Source organism: Amphiura filiformis, chromosome 9, assembly GCF_039555335.1.
Source record: "Amphiura filiformis chromosome 9, Afil_fr2py, whole genome shotgun sequence".
Classification (NCBI taxonomy): Eukaryota; Metazoa; Echinodermata; class Ophiuroidea; order Amphilepidida; family Amphiuridae; genus Amphiura; species Amphiura filiformis.
The window spans coordinates 2,597,584-2,617,107 of record NC_092636.1 but is presented as its reverse complement, the minus strand read 5'-3'; the positions used below and the strand labels follow the sequence as shown (position 1 = coordinate 2,617,107).

The following is a 19,524-nucleotide window of genomic DNA, read 5'->3' as shown; positions in this document are numbered from 1 at the left end:
TTGTAGGATTGTAGAAATTAATCAAGTCTTTTTTTATGGTAGTTGACAACGACTACCAACGAAATTGTGACGACCTCAAAAACTACTAGAGACGGCTTCGCACGGTATGTAAACGTCAAAGAAATGAGGGTTGCGGTCTCCAACGAAATTTGATCGGCATCACAACTACGTTTTTGTCGTCACAAAATTTTCAACATGTTAAAAATGTCCCGACGAATAATTTCGGCCGTCTCGCGGTCGCTAACGGATTCTCAGCGACAACTAACGGCAACTCACGATGAGTGACTGTAAATTCTAATCAAGTCTTTTTGTGCGATGTTTGACGTTTTATTGGCGTCAGTTCGAGTTAAATAGACTAACCGGCGCGATGCAATTTTAAAGAAAAAATAAAAAGAAAATAATACCAATAATAATCAAAAATATTAATATTTCTGATTATTATTGATATTGTTATTGATATTGATGTTAATATTTGTGATTATTATTGATACTGATATTAACATTTTTTATTAGTATTGATATTGATGATAATATTTTTGATAATTATTGATATATTGATATTGATATAATAGTTTGGATTATTATTAATATTGATTTTAATATTTTGATTCCTATTGATATTTATATTAATTTTTTGATTATTTTTGATATGTGTAGTATGTGTTATTATTATTGATATTGATATTAATATCTTTGATTATAATAATTGATATTTATGTTAATATTTTATTATTGATATATTATTGATATAGATATTAATAGTTTGGATTATTATTCATATTAATTTTTACTATTTTTGATTATTATTGATATGTGTAATATTTTTGATTATTATTGATATTGATGTTAATAATCCTGATTATTATTGATATAGATATTTTAGTTTGGATTATTATTGATATCGATTTTACCATTTTTGATTATTGTTGATATTGATGTTAATATTTTTGATTATTATTGATATTGATATTTTTGAGCGGATGATCAGAACGTTGTGAAGAGTGGGAGCGCCAAATGAGACTATCGACCCGCACACACAGGCTTTGATGTCGGCTGATGAGTCACGTCATCATCACTGCAATCCACCGTCAGCTGCCGTTCCTTGCCGCAAGCAAATCCGCTGCCAGCCGTCTGACCTCGTTGCTTGTTGTCGGGCTCCGTCAAGACTTCGTCACTCATCGCCCAGACAACGTCCGGTTTTGGTCGCTAGTAGCTGCTAGTCTCCGTTTCCTGCCGCAGCCTTTCGTCCCTTGCCGTCGTGTTGTCGTAAAGGTCGTTCCCACTCGTCAGCGAATCTTGTTTTTGTCGTCGCTTTGCCGTCAACATTTTGTGATTTTCACGTTCGTCACCTTTCGTTGCTTATCGTCCGTCACTGTGTGACCAGGCCTTTAGACGATGGTCCCGTTTCAAAAGTGACAAACTGGCCTATTCAAAAGCCCACAGACCACAAATCTGGGTTGAGAGTGGCGAATGGCTAATTTATGCGTTTGGTTTTAATTTAAAACAAAAGGAACAAAAGAAAACTGAAACAAAAGAACTGACAAATAAAATGAAAGTTATGAAAAGTACAGAGAAGCAAAAACTGAAATAAAAACTGCTTTAAATAACGCTTCATTGAAGAAACTGTGTTGTCTCTTTGTCTCTCTTGTTGGTGTCATAATGTGCAGGATTAGATAGCAAAAACTGAAATAAAAACTGCTTTAAATACTTGAGCTCACATTGGATTCAATGGGGTGTCATAATGTGCAGGATTAGATAGTGCATCTATTAAAAAAACAAATTTACCCCAATATTCTTCAGTTTTGAAATTGTGATTATTTTTCCAAGTGTAAGGATACTTTATTGGCGCAGTATATAATTATATACAGCTCAATGGTATCTTCAAAATCCTTGCTGCACTGCAGTTTAATGACAATTTACATATTTTAAGTTCACTCAATATCAGTTTGAGTTAACTCTATTCGTTAATAAATTTTGCTGTCTTCAGTAGATAGTCAATAATTAATGTATTCCATGTAATAGCATCATTACAAGAAGGGGGAAAACCACTTGCACATTAAATAAAACGTGATCAAAAAAACTAGTGTTTCAATCCCTATTGAAAAATGAATGCACATTTATAATAATAATTTGCCTGTTGCCCAAAATACCCTTTCACTTTGTTGTCATGCATCCATGTGTACACTATATTTCTGAAGTGCCTTCCCCTGATTCTTGATCTCATTCAAACCCATATCACAAATAAACATTGTTACCAATACTTGACTTGTTTCTATGTTTGCAAAGATTAAGACTCATTGAGGACAAAATTGTTGAAAACAAAGTCATTTGGTAGACAAAGGCTAGTTTGCAAACATTGGATACAAATCACCAATTATCCTTTACTACTTCAATGAGAGTAAAAAGGTTTAAGATGACCTCCAAGGAAGAAGTCAATGAGATGAAATCACCACTTGAAAATGCTAAAAACAGTCTTCCCTGATAGGAGACCACCAAGGGTTGGACAGTGATAAAGGGATGAGCTGCCTTTCCTTCAAATCCATCTGATTACTTATCTATTATCTGAAGCAATGTGATATCTTCTTAAAATACTATGTGTGGAAGTTACTTGGATTTGTCATCATTATCGTATGAGTTGAACTATCACAAAGTATTTTTGACCATTGCAGCCAATCCTGTCCCATTGAGAGTTGCCTTGCCCCCTTTGTCTCCTATTTTGGAACATTCTGGCCACCCTTCTGCCCTATTTTGGACACATTTCAGTTTACTTAGCCCCCACCACTATGTTTGAAGGTTTCTGCTGGGCATACCCTTGAGTATCGTCCTGTTTCCTCTGCTCAGAGAGCAAGTGCTTACCTTTAGAGTAAAAACTGAATGTTACTCAGTACCCTTTTCATTCAACCTATGTGCACTGAAAAGTGCCCAGGCAGGTTTACAACAAACCAGAGCAAAAGTTTTCCTTTATGATGTTTAATATTCTTTATGGTTCAATGTCTGTTCAACCGAAACATTTTATTGTAGTTACATAAACCAGAAAAAAGAAATTTAATTTTAGCCAAAAATTGAGAAAAAAATTAAATGTATACAAGTCATTCAAGAATCAGTTGAACATTCAGCAGGGAGATTATGGTTTATAATAATGATCCTAGTTGGTCAGAAGGCATGTTCAGACGGTCAGAATTCTCAAGGATCAGCATTCTCGACGTCTCATGGTTCAGAAGTCACGTAAAGCTGTTGGTCCCGTGTACAGGAAGAGTCAAACCTTGTGCATGTTTGTGCAGCGCTATTTGAAAGATAAGGGGGACCATCCCCGGTTCTGATATCTGCAATCAATCCTAGGTTCCAGGATCGTGCATAGGTCAAAATGTGGACATTCAACCCGTGCGACAATACTCAAATTGAGGTATGCACGTATATAGGAAGAAGAAGACTGGACTACTTGTGTTTTGTGATGCCTGATGACATCAGCCTTGGAATTTCAACCGGAAGCTAATAATTATTTGGTGCAGCAGAGACACTAAAATGAATACACGGGATCGATACATGTGAATTGCTATGCACGATTTTGATATCAGACGAAAATCTTCGGATACCGGGTTAAAAAATGATGAATATCTCCCGTAAATGATTTTGTCTCAAGAAACCAGATCTGGTCTCATACACTTGAAAATATGTGTTGAACAGATATGATAGTCTGTTTGCGCTTTGAGAAACGGCCGTGAGTCTTGAACTCAAAATCTGACCAAAATCGCTAATTTTATATTGCGTTGGTCCTGTACGCGCTGTATAATCTGCACTCACTCCAGTGTAGGCAGTATGACCATTGACCGCAATGTCGTATACAAGCTTACTCACACAGCGAGAAATCAATTACCCCGGCTATTGTCAGTAGCCTTAGTCAGGTCACTTGGCTAATTATATGCGTCTCATAAGGTCGGAATAAAATGACCTTTCGTGGCTGTGGATTCAACCTACCATGGCGATTTCTAACCATGGAGATATCGGGGCGATGACACTGTGTGGCATGTGCGCCAAATTGTTTCATATTGAATATAATTAATCCAAGGTCATGTGCTAAACTCTGCACTCGATAATCGCAAAATGGTTCGTTAAGACAGCAGTAGCACTGGGGGACCAGGGTTACTCTGGGAAATTGTAGAACCCTATAAATTTCTTGGGGATTGGGACAAAGTTAGGTTTGGAATCCTCAAGTCAGTTCACATGGTGGATTTTCCCAAATTTTTACTCAAGAACCATGTTGCTTTTAGCGAAAAGTCTTGTGTATGGTCATGCCGAGTGGGTGCAATTAGACTTTACAGACTATAATGTTAAGCTGGATGGAGGAATAAATCAGTGCAGCTAACTTTTTTCCACTTTCCATGCTTTATGGTTCTTTTTAGTGTAGAATTTACTTTGTCACACCTGAATGGGAATGTTTTGGCTTTTCTATTGTACTCTGGTAATCTTATTGCTGTAAATAATTAAATATAGTCAATTTAGCTTGGGTATTAGTAATGCAGTTATTTTAATATTATTATTATAAGAGATTATTGGCTGGAAATTATGATGTTATAATTATGTGCATCTAGTAGATCTGGATCCAGTTCAAGGGAACTGTTCAAGGAAACTTACACATTCATCATCATCATCATCATCAGTCGGCTGCGGAGCAGGCGACTACAAGCTTTCTCCAACTAATGCAATCTTGGGCAAGCGGAACAATTTTGTTTGGCTGCAGCATCCCTTCAGTATCTCCCAGGAGGTGCTGGACATACTGCAAGTACAGTGTGCGCGGCCGTCCCGGTTTCCTCTTCCCATGTGGTGGAATATAAAGTGCATATTCTTTCACAGGCTCGCCATCTTCAAGACGCAGTATATTGCCGGGAAATTTGAGTTGATGAATCTTGACTTTGGCAACCATTTTTAGTCAGATTTAGTGTGCTGTTTCAAGTTGAAATAGTATGCTAGAATTCAAGTCACAGGTGTGTGGCATTTAAAAAAAATAATCAACTTCAAGGAGGGGGCATGTTATCTCCCCCAGACTGTTATGGGACATTATGATTTAAAACATACAATTTTGTCATTTTTACATGTATTTGCTAAAATTATTATATTCATCATACCCAGAATTCACAATACATATATGGCTTTCAATGGATAGCACAGGGTGATGAACTGGGATCCTTGGAGATTGTCATAACTTGCAGCAAGAGAGTTTGGGTCATAGATGGTTAGGCATGCATATCGGGCTCACAGGTAGCAAGCAATTTTTCTCATTCATGCATGTATTCAAGGTGAATATGAAATATCATTTTGGGACTTTTCCAATGGATTATTCCACTCCAAAAATCACTACATAGAAATTGTCTACACTTGGTATCAGCTTGTGACACTATATAATAGTTTAATAGTGATTATGTTATGAAAACTATGTCATGAATGATCGCCGTTTTGTTGGATTTTCAACTTTGCACAGAACAAGGAAAAATTTGATCAACATACAGAAGGACAAGTGGTCTGCAGTGCAGAAATGATACGATGATTATGTATGGGCATGCATAACTTGAAGATATGTGATGATAGCACTTTTAATTTTTTTAAAGCTGAGCCTGTTGCATATATATTTTTCTGCATCACAAGTTTGATTATGCACATGGAGGTACAATTGACTTGTAATAAAGTTGTGGACATGAACGCATTTTGTATCTATCAGTTAAAATAATTACCAAGTTGTTAAACAACTTGTATTTGAGGTTTCAGGGTCTGTGCGTTTCTATTCACTCCAAAGTGCTGCTAGCTGCACAGGAACTACAGTAGTTTACTCTCAACAATAAACCGGCAAGGATACCGGGCAAGGATACCAACAGGCATGACAGCCAGGCAAAGATAGCTCCAGAGATATCAATTGAAAACAGTTGTTGTCAGTTAATGGTGTTGTATCAATAGTTGTTTATACCGTTTAACCACCAAATGGGATGTCTTTTATCATGATGAATTACATCGGATTTACTCCATTTTGACTTCAACTGGATTATATACTATAGTATGGTGTGGAAATTATTGCCTTTTTTGGATAATGGATATGAAGATTGTTTTTTGTCTTTGGACCACAAGTGGACTTTAAGCCAGATTAAGTAGTTCTTCTGTAAAGTGTGCTAAGGCTGGGCAGTTTGGTGCGCTGTAAATCACTCTTGTTGGCTATAAGGGTTGAATGCAAACCTCTGAATGGTTGTGGTGTATGGGTAGAGGCATTCAAACTTTGTTAGTTGGCGGTTGCTGTTCAAGTTTTAACTCAAGTTTAACTCATATGAAGATTGGAGCAGAAATGGTGTTGAATGCCAAAACAGAGGACAATAGATTGAAGTTATAGATGTTGCATTGTGGAGCAATTTCAATGTCTTGTCTTAGCCTGGATGCTGCAAGGGAGTTTGTTCGCCCAAAGACTCCTAGTCCAGCAAGACCTTGCAAGCGGGCTTGCAAGACACCAAGCCCTACAAGACACAATAGCACAAGAAGCCTTCCAAGAAAGCTACCTAGTCCAACAGGATGTTATGAGGGATTTCATATACGCCAGAGAAGGTCCAGTGCTACAATAAGGCGTCATGTGGGTCCTCACATACTTCATAGATGCAAGGTTGTACAGTTAGGTGAGTGAGAATACCGTAATTATTGGAGTATAAGCAACACCATATGTGTGGATGCAAATGCTTCTGAATTTATTGTGATTTAAATCCATCTGTGAATGGTGTATTCTGAGGTGAATAGATCCAGGACATTGTTGTTGCCTTAATGATTTATAACAGAAATTTGATTGTGATGAAGGGAAGCACAATATCTCCAGGGGCGTAGCAAGTGGGGTTCAGGGTGGACGAAGTCCATGGGCCAGAGGGTTCAGGGGGCCCCAAGCACAAAATCAAAACTTAAATAAGGGCTGAAAATGGAGAGCAGGGCTGGATTTACCATTGGGCCAGATGGGCCCAGGTCTCAGGCAGTGTTTACTCAGAGGCCGTATGTCTCAATTTTGGCCCAGTGAAAATAATTTTTGTCTCACAAAAATTTGTAATGCTGTATTACAATTAGTGAATTTGGGGAATTACTGGGCCAAAATTGGGCCAATTTGGGAAGAAAATGTTTCATTTGGCGCACCCAATTTCCCGAGAGAGTAAACACTGGTCTCAGGCCCCAAAAATTGCCCTATGCATCTTTCTTTTACACCCTAATAACAGCATGTTTTTTGGCCAAAATAGGGCAAAATTGTAAAATATGTTATTCCCCTCTATATTATCGTAAACTAAAATTTGGCCACTGACTTGAGTGCACATGCCTTCCTCGGCATGCAGTTCTGGGCCTCCAAATGTTAGCCTGGCCCAGGGCCCCCCATAAGGTAAATCCTGCCCTGGTTAAAAGGGCCTGCGCTGCTCCTTGTCCATGGGCCCCTGATGCTCTTGCTATGCCCCTGAATGTCTCATAGAACAACATATCTTAAACCTGCCTTGGGAAATTATTTTGTAAATAGGGCAAGGTTTATAGAGGGGTAGGGGTCAAGCTTGAATTTTATTGTAGTGTACCTATTTAGTATAATCCATAGCTAGGGCAAACTATACATATTTTTAATCTGTGGGTTTTAATCTGTGGAATATGACAAAATCGTTGGTATACATTTTTAAAACACAATCCGAATATTTTCAAATATTGACCCTTGTGTAAACCTCTCCCCCTTTTAAACACTTGCCAAAGAATTTGCCCAAGGCGGATTTTGATAGATGTTATCCTGCTAGGGAATCCTTTTCAAATGTCACCAAAATTGCCTCATTACCATTGTGGTCCAGATCATGTACACTATTAAATAGTATTGTGTGCTGCCCATTACAATACATGATACAATGATACTGTATGGATATATTTTTGATTTACAAAAAAACACAAAAATAAGGATTCTTTTCATACTGAAAATGGTAATAACAGACATACTTTACTAAACTATATGAGTCACAATTGTAACACACAATAAACTATATATTTGAGTCTACTTGAGTGAAATCGGAAATATAATAAGTAAAGGACAGAATTAAACTTCTGACATGGTGGTCGAAACTTGGGACTGGAGTAATAGATAAGTGGCTGACCATAATCCGTATATTTATCCTGACTTTTGCTTTCATAGATTAGCTGATGTTGTACTGGCCACCACATCCAGACCACCAAAAGTCGGTGGTGTTTACTATAATATTTTCAAGTTAAAAACAAACTTGAGTGATTTTGAATAGAAATCCTGTGGCATTTTGATTGAGTATTCTCCTTATATTTTCAAATTGTTGTAGTTAGTCATCTTTTGTAGATGATTATTTGTGTGTGACCAGAATTGACATGCATCAGAAAAACAAAGTGACATAAACAAACCCAAGTTCACTCAAGTTGAAATATTTCCACTATCACTCAGTCAGACTGTTTACACCAAGCCTAATTCTGCGGGACTATCTTGTGATATGAGATTTGAGGTGCCAAGCGAAATACTGTTTGCATGATCATGCATGTACACATGTGCACGCACACATGCGCGGATTTAGAGGGGGGCACAGCCGGCCCGTGCCCCCCCTTTTGGCGGATCCAAAAAAATAAAAAAAGAAGAAAGAAAAGAGGAAAAGAAAAGAAAGGAAAAAAAAAGAAAAGAAAGAAAAAAAAAAGCGGAACAACGTAAAAATCTTGGGCCTATAGCCTAATAAATCTGTAGTGAGTATCATACACCGGGTGGCATCTCTCCATGCGCGGATTCAGGGGGCGGCGCCCCCTTCCTCCCCCCCCAAAAAAAAAGAGGAAAAGAGAGAAGAGAAGAGAAAGAGGAAAAAAGTAATTAGTAGGCCCATGCCCAAATAAACCGCACAGTCTGGTCTATCAGAAGTCGGCCCTATAATACTAGTAGGCCTATATAGGCCTGATTCGTTTAGGCAGTGCTTGTTGATTACTGCTGGCCCATCGATGATGCAGGGCCCGTCACATTTTGTCACCAAAGTCAGTATTAATACGGACCCCATGCTGACTTCGATCCATGCATGCTTTAAATTGCGAATCTCCGTGTAACATTTTGCAAATTGAGTTCGGGCCCTGTTTTGTTTTAAAAAGCAATGATATACTCTCGTATAGTGTAAAACTGATGCACCAAATGGCTTCAATTGGATCTTCATTTTGCAAAATTTCCCAATTTCGGAGAGAACATCAGACACCCCCTGCCTATATAAACAACTGCCCGTTTTCGCTTCTGGATTTCACACCCAGCACCATAGGCGTAGATCCGGGAGGGGGATGGGGGATTTATCCCCCAATATTTTGCCAGGGGATGATCCATACAATCATCCTCCCCCCTCAATGTTGAGACTTGAATATGGGTTTCTGACCAAATTAGCCTCATATTTGCCCATTTTAGCCCCAAAAGCGCGCACATTTATTCCACTTTTGCACCATATTTCAGGCGTAGATCCGAGAGAGGGATGGGGGATTTATCCCCCCAATATTTTGCCAGGGGGATGATCCATACAATCATCCCCCCCCCTCAATGTTGAGACTTGAATATGGGTTTCTGACCAAATTAGCCTCATATTTGCCCATTTTAGCCCCAAAAGCGCGCACATTTATTCCACTTTTGCACCATATTTCATCAGCTTAGCTTCAAAATAGCAAATTTTTTCGCGGGCTTCGCGCGCATTTGTACCATAAACTCTGTCGCCAAAAGGTGCTGGATTCATTATACTATAAGATTTTTTTCACACCTCCCCCAATGTCAAAAAGAAATCTACGCCACTGCCCAGCACTCTGAATTTGTACAATAACCGTGAAAAAGGTGGCAATTGGCCTGTCATTTCGAAAATTTTATAGTTTCGGCTTTTTCAAACTCAAATTTTACACAATAATAATGCCAAAATGGTCCACCAAATGGCTTCAATTAGGACACCCCCCCCCGTGTCGGGCAACGTTATGGGTACATAAAGCAATAAATTATACAAAAGAGGTCAAAACTTGTCCACGAATGGCTTCAATTCTGGGCCGTCTTTTTGCAAATTTTAGGCTTTTTCAAACTAAAATTTTACACAATAATAGTGACAAAATGGTCCACCAAATAGCTTCAATTGGGTCTTCATTTTCCAAAAGTTTCTCACTTCTGAGGGGCCACATCCCCCTCAGACACCCCTACGTCGCGCATAAGCGCTCCGGGATGGCCGCTTGGCGCCCATTTATTACATTTTTAATTTTCAGGTGTGCCCCCCCTTTCTCGGAATCCTGGATCCGCCCCTGCACGCACACCAAAAACTATTACATAATAAAGAGTTGAATTGAAATACACTGATTTTGAAAGAGAAAAGGTAAATTATTACTGATCTCTGGTCCTGCAAAATACTTTTTTAGTTAACACAAGAATGTTTTCCAGGGCAAAATTGTCCTGATATTAGATCAAGCACCCTTCGAAGGATTTTCAGATTGGGCAGCCAATATGGTAATTGATTAATTTTGCCCCAAAATTGGCCCATGGTTTTAAGAATTCAGAATTAGACAAATGCAAATGCCGCAATTTGTTTGTTACTATTTACAGAAATATGTTTTCACATGTTTTGTGTGTGTTTCTGTAGCTGTATACCTATCTCTAAATGATGAAAAGTATATAAAAGTATGTTTTCAGAAAGGCAATGATTCAAGAAATCCAAATAGCATAAGAAATTCCTGCAAAAAATTAACAGTTTTTGAGAAAATTTCAAAATTTGATTCAACTTAACAAAGTTTGGAAATATTTAAAAATGGCTGCATAATACAGTATCATAACAATTGACCTCATTAGTAGAATCTACGGTCTCTCTTGGATCTATGACCTCACAAGCCTCTGTGACAAACAATTTCAACAATCAGTCCTTCCTGGTAAAAAGAATGACACACAACTTAATTGGTTTGCTTACCATTGAAATTGATGCATGAGGGTTCTGTTTGGTGTTTGGGGAAATTTAAATAAATTGAGGGAAAATGTTTAAAATTCTGCAAATAGTTGTGCTGGTGAGTGGAATATAAATGAGATGACAAGTTCACTGAAAGGCTAGGTCTACATTTGCTTACATTATAAAGTGTTTCTTAGATGAATGTGCAGGATAGCATAAACTAGTGCTCAACCTCATATCCTACATTATATAAGGCCAAAAAAAAAGCATGTTTGTTTCCTGTAGCAGGTCTAAAAACTCAAATGCAAAATTTTATTTTTTATTTATTTTTAATCCATGCCTTGAAATGAACAAACAAATTTTGTTAATGCGAATTACAATGGGAATTTACAGTGGGATTCTCTGACATCCACAAAAAAAAAAATCATATTTCTTCATATTCAAGAATAATTTTATGATCCCCTTTCAACCTGCAAATTAAAAAAGGTATTTAAAATGTGTGATGTTTTCTCTGGTAGTTTTTCACTACACATGTTAATGTTTTCTCCAGTAGTGTTTTATATAATTTTTTTGTGATTTTCTGGGTTTTTTTTTTCTCCTTTTGAAGCAAAAAAAAAATCAAATGCGCAAAATAAGCTGTCAAAAACGAAATGCGCGCGTGCTACAGGAAACAAACTTTTTTTGGCCTAACATGATTTTAATCCCAATATTGTATTGTTGCACCTAGCATCTATCACATAGTGCGACAATACAAATTTCCAAATGATGCAACTTAAAGACATGAAGCTGAGGTTAGGTTTTGGGTTAGGTAGGACTTTGCTTACATTAAGGGTTTAAGGTTAGGGCTAGATCAGACATAGCGAACCTTATTTTCATATTTGACAGAGCAAACCTTTAATATTTTCAACCTAGGGAAACTTTTGCATAGCGAACCTTTTACATACCAGGCTCCAAACCATATGTAGTATGACAAAACGTATACCAACAAATATAAGTCATTCACCATTCTGCATTGAATCAGAACAATACTACAATTATTTGCCAATGATAAATCTTTTGTGTTTAATTTCACACCTGTTGGAAAAACTTAGTCAAATTTGTACCACTTCACTGATAAAGTATATTGCAAATGGTAAATCTCCCTTAAATCTGTTGTTGTTAGCCCTGGATGGCGGAATTTGACCCTCTCATGAACCATACAAACCTTATTCCAGGAGGGTTATGGTAGTTTACAACTTTGGTGAGGTTATTTTGACACATTTTCATCATTATTTTAAAATAGCTTGTCTTGTCATTAATAAATTATTCCAAGCATAGAAATCATGAACTCTATATGGACTTCATGATTTGATACCACACCTCCAGCAAAGGTTCCTCAACACATATCCTAATGGTGGTTAGAAGTTGACTGACACACAAATGTAATCCCATGGTCTGTCCTTTCTTCTTTATGATGGAAACTAAATTGAATGCAGTGATTAGTATTGAAGAAATTTCAACTACTTTTATCTATTTACACCACATCCATCATTTCCACTTGAGTATGTTGAGAGTGTGTTGAGAGTAGGTTGAGATAGTTGAGAGTATGCTGATAGTTTGTTGAGAGTATGTGAGAGTGCAAATATGTTGAGAGTTTGTTGAGAATATGTTGAGAGTATGTAAGAGAGTGTTGAGTATGTGAGAGGGATGTTACATGTATGGATGTTAGGGTTTACCCCATATAGACTTTGTATGTGTAGATGCCTCAACACACCCCTCTCATTTCAGTGGTATTAGTTCCTGTAAATGATAAATAGTATACTCTGTAGATTCTACTCCCAAATAAGATAATTCAGAAATTCAACAATCACTTGGGGTTTGTCTCTAAATTGTATCAGATAAAGTAGGTAAACACACTGAAAATCATTGTAGAAAACTTCAAAAACCTTCTTTTCTTTAAATTAGTTAACATAGTTTGGCATTGGTTCAACCAGTGGAAGTCATTAGGGGCACACAATAGAGCAATCAAAAAGATTGACTTAGGGAGAGACTTTGATTGTGTTCAATTGAATGCTGTTTAACAATGCCATTATGCTACGCCATTAATGTACCCAGTGGCATTGATAATGTTGCTTAAGGGGGTACTACACCCCTGGCCAATTTTGTGCCTATTTTTGCATTTTTCTTAAAAATTATAGCGCATTGGTGACAAGTAAGATATGTATATCATAGGGGCAAGGACTTTAACTACTGCACTGAAAATTCAGCAACTCAAGGCAAGGAGTTATTGATTTATTGATCAAATATTGGTTTTCCCTCATTTTTGGCTGTAACTCCACAACTGTTGTCTGTGCTGAAATAAAATGTCCAGTGCAGTAGTTATAGTCCTTGCCCCTATAATATACATATCTTACTTGTCAACAATGCGCTTTAATTTTTGAGAAAAATGCAAAAATAGGCCCAAAATTGGGCAGGGGTGTAGTACCCCCTTAAATTGACAAAATGGTATGGGAATTGAAAATGACTTCTTTTTAATGAAAGGTTACAAAATATCCTTTGTCAATGAAACAGGTTTATTGTGATCTTGGAAATGGAATTCCAATGTATTTTAAAGGAGAATGGGTCTCAGTAGATTGGAGGTTGGCAAATTATATAATTTCATTTCCTTTCTTTACATGTTAACATGAATATGAGTAATTGGAGGAGCTGTAAAAGTTGCAGTGTGATTTTGTGGCTTTTACCAATTTTGAAATGCTTCGCTTTATTTTAAATTCACAGTTTTAGTGAGTTTTCTTACTAAGACCTATAGACCACTTGGCATGTGACGTCATTGCCCGGCAGTTTGCGCGCGCATTATGGCAATTGCCATTGTTCTTTGCCCTGCAGTGTGCGTCGCGCCGTAGTTAGCTAAGGGCAATGCATTTAAATCGCCCGCCCACATTTCATAATACAAAGAAAGCCATTGAACAGTGTAGCGGCTCGTTGAAGCATATCGATAGACGAGTCCCTCGCCTTTGTTGATAAACATTGATGCCAAGTGGTCTATACAGAGAATATATTTGTAAATTAGCGGTAACTGCTTGGAATGTAAAAAACATGAAAAGAAATGTAACACAACAGTAGAAGTATAAGATGCATTCTTCTTATTCTACTTTACACACTCCTGTGTGAAGATGCTCACTGAGATAAGGGGTTGGATGGGAGTCCATAGTCAGGATCTTTGGCTCAATCATGTCTCCCAGTGGTTTACACTAGAACTTATTAGCCCCGTTCCACAAACCGAGGGGTGGAATATCTTGGATTATCTTAGGTATGAGTACAGCACAGATCCTGTGCTAGTTTACACTAGCTGTACAACATGTACAAAGTTCTTACATTTGCAATGGCACCCTCCAAGTCACAGAAATCTGGTGGTAAGACTTTATAGAATAAATAGAATAACTGCCATCACCCCAAGAAATTAGGGTTAGAGTTGGGATTAAGTGATTAGGATTATGGTTGTGGTCGTGGTGGTCGCAACATTATTCTGCTGTTCCAATCAGATTTTGCCATTGTTCAGATGAAAGTTCACGGAGTATCTAAGAGATGACACATTGTGAAGTTTTAGTGAAATTACTCTTGTAGTTTGATTTTCCTGGTAATAATTGATGTGCCAGAGGGTAGCATTCCTAAAAGATGAACCTGCACAAATCCTGCAGAAAATTAGGTGTTATAATTGCAAAGTAAATTACATAGGAGACACAATAGTGCTGGAACAAAACCACAAAACAATGCCCTAAGACCACTTGTGACATTGCTCATCAGGTGTGACAAAGTGCAGTTTGAAGTTAAGTGTTGATATGAGAACCTTGTTGTGGGATCGATATGAAGTTTTTGTGATAGGCCTTTTGGCAAAAATGGTTAAGTTTAATAAAAGTACAGTGAGTTCAGAACAGGTTTTTAAGATTTGCCACTCTTGGCAAAGTCAGGAGGGAAGGTAGAGATGCATAATATTCCGATCTTTCTTACAAAATTTGGGCACTTTTGTTCCTGCTTTAAAATGGCATTGTCAACCTCTTGCTGGTGTATTAAAGTGATTTACTAACTGCATAAAATACAAATATATGCCCAAATTGAAATAAAGATGAAGAAAAACATAACAAATATCTCAAAAAGGGGGGAGTCCATGGCTTCCCTGGTTGCCTGCTTGCTACAGCCTTGATACCTTAGTCATTATATAGGGCCTTTTCCCTTTTGACCAAAATGTAGAAATACTTGGTTAATTTCTGGAAGTGGTACATTTGAATGCTCTTGAATAGGGAGCGGAATGGGTATATGGCTTTGAAGCAGCCACCAAGCCATTGTCACATCCAGCATTGAACTTATCAACTAGTGCTAGCCTTTAAAAGGCCACCATCATTTGACATTAAATTCCATGCAGAGGTGTACCACAGGACTATAGCAAGGTCTGTAAATATGGGCTGGCATCTACTATGGCCATATTGTTTTGTGTCAAAATTGCTGTAAAATTACTCAAAAGTGACATAACTGCCACTTCCATCCTGCTTGCCAAGGCAGTAACCCCCAGCCGGATCTCCTGTACATATTTTTGCGTTTTATATTCCGTATTCATCACCATAATATGTGAGTATAGATTAGGATTCAGGCTCAAAGCGGGAAATGTATGTGCTCAGAGGGATGTGACTAGTCGGTGGGTGGGGGGGGTAGGGGCTGAGTAGCTAAAATATGCCCAAAATACACTGTTTTTTTGTGTCATAGGCACAAACCTGGCTCTAGGACTCAAGCTCCGCAAACCAGAGCATGCACATAAGACTGAACTAAACTGAGGAGGTATTGTGACTGGGTATTGTGACAGGGAAATCAGGATGTGTGCAGTTGGAAGGAAAAGGAAACAAAATGATGACAAGACTGAATTGTGGGTAAAGAAAGCAGCAAACTCAGTATTAAAGGATAAATGATATGCACTAACAAATATACCACACAGAACTAAGCAAATAGGAAAAAACAAGGGCTTCAATTGAACAACTTGGCAAATAATGTGAATATTGAATCCATAACAATTATCTTCACATTATGCCTAATGCAAATAATTAAACCAAATATGATTACGATTTTGTGAGTAAATTTGAACATGTGAGCTGTGGTGAATTCCAGAGCTTATCGCACGTTGCCCCTATGCCACTCTTACGTACATACGTTAGTATAAATGAAACGGGCGTGATCAAGGTGGTACTCTATTATTACTATTGGTGTAAAAGGTGGCCCATTGATGGATGGTTGTTTTATTTTAGATAAATCAATAATGTAAATATAGCAAATTGCCTCTTATAATAAGTTGTTATTATGTGAGACACTTGCAGTGGTTAAATCGGGGGTTAAACATTTCCCGGTTTAACATAGACCAAGGTTTAAGGTAATATGTGACCATTCAGCACAACTGAGCCCTGAAGTCGCCAATCATCATTTTTGAGATATTCAACCAAAATATTCTGCTTGAAATTAGCTTTAAAATGATGTATATCATGTCTATGCCACTGTTTTCCGTGTAATATTTCCTCACAGGGAGGATGGCAATTTATTTCTCGCATTTACGGCCCTAGCTATACTATGGGCTATATGCGGGGAGGAGATAAGTTTAAGTGACCGCTTATGGGTTCGAATTTCAACCAGCCTAATCATGAAGCTCCCGTGGCCAAGTGGTTAAGGCATAGGTCTCGTAAACCTGAGATCCTGGGTTCGATTCCCAGGCGGGATCACTTTTTCTCCTTGTCTCCTTTATTATTTGCGATGGCGAACCTGGTGAAAAATAATGTTTATGTCTATAGTACTTGACATTTAAGTAGTGAAAAATCAATAAAACAGTCAATAAATCCTTTGTTTCCTATTGTTTATTGTTAAGTTCAATGGAGCATATCTCAATAGTGGCACTGGCGACATCCGGGCTCAGTTGTGGAGGATGGTCACATATGTGTATGTTATCACACGAGTTGGGATGTGTGATAACACTCACACACTTATTATTTTGGTTACAAACAACATCAACTTTTTCCACTCATTATCACTATAAGTATTATTATTTTGTACTATTGTAATTTGCGGCTACATTTTTGCCTTCTTGTGGACATGACTTTAAAATTTTAATTTTAAAATATCCAACATATTAAAATATGTTGGATTATGTATGATGAAATTCATATTGACTTTTTAAGACAATACTACATTAATAATACATTATAGTTTTAAAAAGCCATGATTTTGGTCAAATTTTTAATTTTGGGCCATGCTTAGTTTGCACACCTGTTAGCAACCCATTGACTTAGTATTATGATCATTTTGATCATGGTTCAGAACACAGAGCCTGAACCGGTTGACCTTGCAATGATTGATTTTTGCACACTGAGATGGCAAATTTGGCCAAGGCTTGTTCTGGTCACATGGTAATGTTCTGCTAGTATTTCTCCTCAAATTAGATGACATATCTAAGCAATTTAAAGCAATCTGGTGGTATGAAGGATGTAAATGCATAACACATTGCCAGTCACTCATTCATAGAAATGGTTAAAAATAACAGTAAAGGAAAAAAAATCTGAAGTGTATTTAGGTAAGAGGTGAAATGCCTGATTGGTAGTTGGTAAAATACCACCCATTGTTGCCATTGTTGCCTGTCATTTAAGACAAGATTTCAATTTACTGTGAAGCCTTTGTCCTCTTTTCAAGGTTGCTCAATCTGTAGATATTTGAAGGTAAAAGTAATCTTCAAAAGTGCACCAAAATTTCTCTTTTGATCTGCTCATGCCTCCTGAAAACTTTGTATACACTAACTAGCTCAACTATTGTGCGATTTCCTGATCCTAGCCAAAGGGCTATTTTCTGTTTTACATATCAAAGTTGACCGAAGAGGGTGCCTACTATTATTATTATTTTTGATTCAATACAACACAGAAGTTAACACAGGATCAGGAAATGTGGCTAGTGTTACTCAATTCTTACAAGTTTCAGTTTGATGCCGACTTTTTTAGTTGCCATGCTGCTCCTTTCTTGTTTATAGATACCAACAACTAGAATGTACAGTTTTGTGCATGTTGAAAAACTGTTTATTGAAAGTTACATTTTGTGTCAGATAAAATTAAACCTATACAATATTTGTAAAGTTGTGTTTATATTATTGTAATGGAGCGGCTGCCTAACTGGTTTAAACTTCCTTAATCTGTAAGCATTATAGAATGTCACACTTCAATTTGAGCTATTATATGGGCGATGTAGTATTGTGCAGCTGAGAAGCAACTTGTGAGTTATTCTTTAGAGTTACCAGCTCTACTTGTAGCAGCCAAAGGTTCAGTGCCTGACATTTCCATCTCAAGTTGGATGCATCACCGTGGTAACGTAAGAGAGCGAGCACCGGTGTGGCCTGGTTCTCTTGTTACAAGAGGTTGATTTGACATCATTTGAAGGCATCCGAGATATCTGTGTCATCATGTGGCATGGGCTTGGTTTAATGTTGTCATGTCAGCGTCAAAATATATGTAGCCATGTTAACCTGTATGAGAAGGTATTTGTGGATGGGTTCATTGGAGTAATAATGGACATTACTTGCACATAGCACAGATGGAATATGAGAGTGTAAGTGTATCAAGTCATCAATATAGTGTCTTCTGGTCTCACCATCCTTTTCAAATGTCGTTACATCAGAAGATAACCAGGTTACATGCATCAGATTACTGCTGGATAACATCTATGTATGTGTAGTATGTGTTTGGATCAGACTTGCAAGATGGATTCTTTGCTTGTGTAATATGAAACTTTGTAGTGATAATGAGCTCTGTTGAAGATAATGGCGTGATTGACTAAAACAACTACCAGCAGGTGTAAGCGCTTGTGTTTATGATAGAAGACTTATTAGTTGGTTAATTACACAGTTGGACTTTGTGCTATGAATGGAATACAAGAGTTCATTGGATGGGTATTATCTAGCTGGTTCATGACAGGTGAATGTACATCTGCTTTATTATGGATTTGGAGGTAGAGTGAAGTATACTTGATTAATTTTAATTTGACAATATCAGTACAACTGTTTCTGTATGCCGGTGGAAAGGAAGTCCGTTACATTGATACAGAAATAGTTGCTATATTGACACAGGTCATGAATCTCAGTATCACCATCCTCATCATCGCGCATTGTCGTTTTCATTTGAACATGGAAGTATTAACATTGCTGCGTACAGATGGAAAGATGATGTAAACATCCTAGCGAGCACATCGGATCTATAGGTCAAACTCGTATACAGAAATCAAACAGTAAATTAGCACTGTGTAACCAGAGGAAGCAGCTTGGCAGTATGGTATGTGTGTACATAGTAATGGCAGTTTGAGTGACAACCAGCCGGGTTTGAAGTTTGTTATTGAGTCATTTATACAAAGAGAATTACATGCATATACTTACCATGGCAATGAGGATGAAGCTGTTGCAAAAGAAACGACGACGATATAGGCTTGGTAAGTCTGGTGATGACCCCCCGGGATGACCCCTGTTGGGGGTAGAGGCACTTGATAATCGATATTATGATATTTGCAATCATGTGAGCCCCTGGTTTTCTTCTCTTCCTCCAGACCCTTTTCAACCACTCAATAC

At 37.6% G+C, this 19,524-nt stretch overlaps 1 protein-coding gene across 1 annotated transcript in view; it reads left to right on the top strand.

Annotated features, from left to right (window-relative positions):
* Positions 1 to 5,671: 5,671 nt before the first annotated feature.
* Positions 5,672 to 19,524, top strand: part of LOC140160517 (rho GTPase-activating protein 7-like) — a 176,099-nt gene continuing 162,246 nt past the window's right edge. The window contains exon 1 of the mRNA XM_072183753.1: positions 5,672 to 6,647. Coding sequence (XP_072039854.1) covers positions 6,371 to 6,647 — 277 coding nt within the window. The 5' untranslated portion in view covers positions 5,672 to 6,370. The remainder of the gene's footprint in view (positions 6,648 to 19,524) is intronic.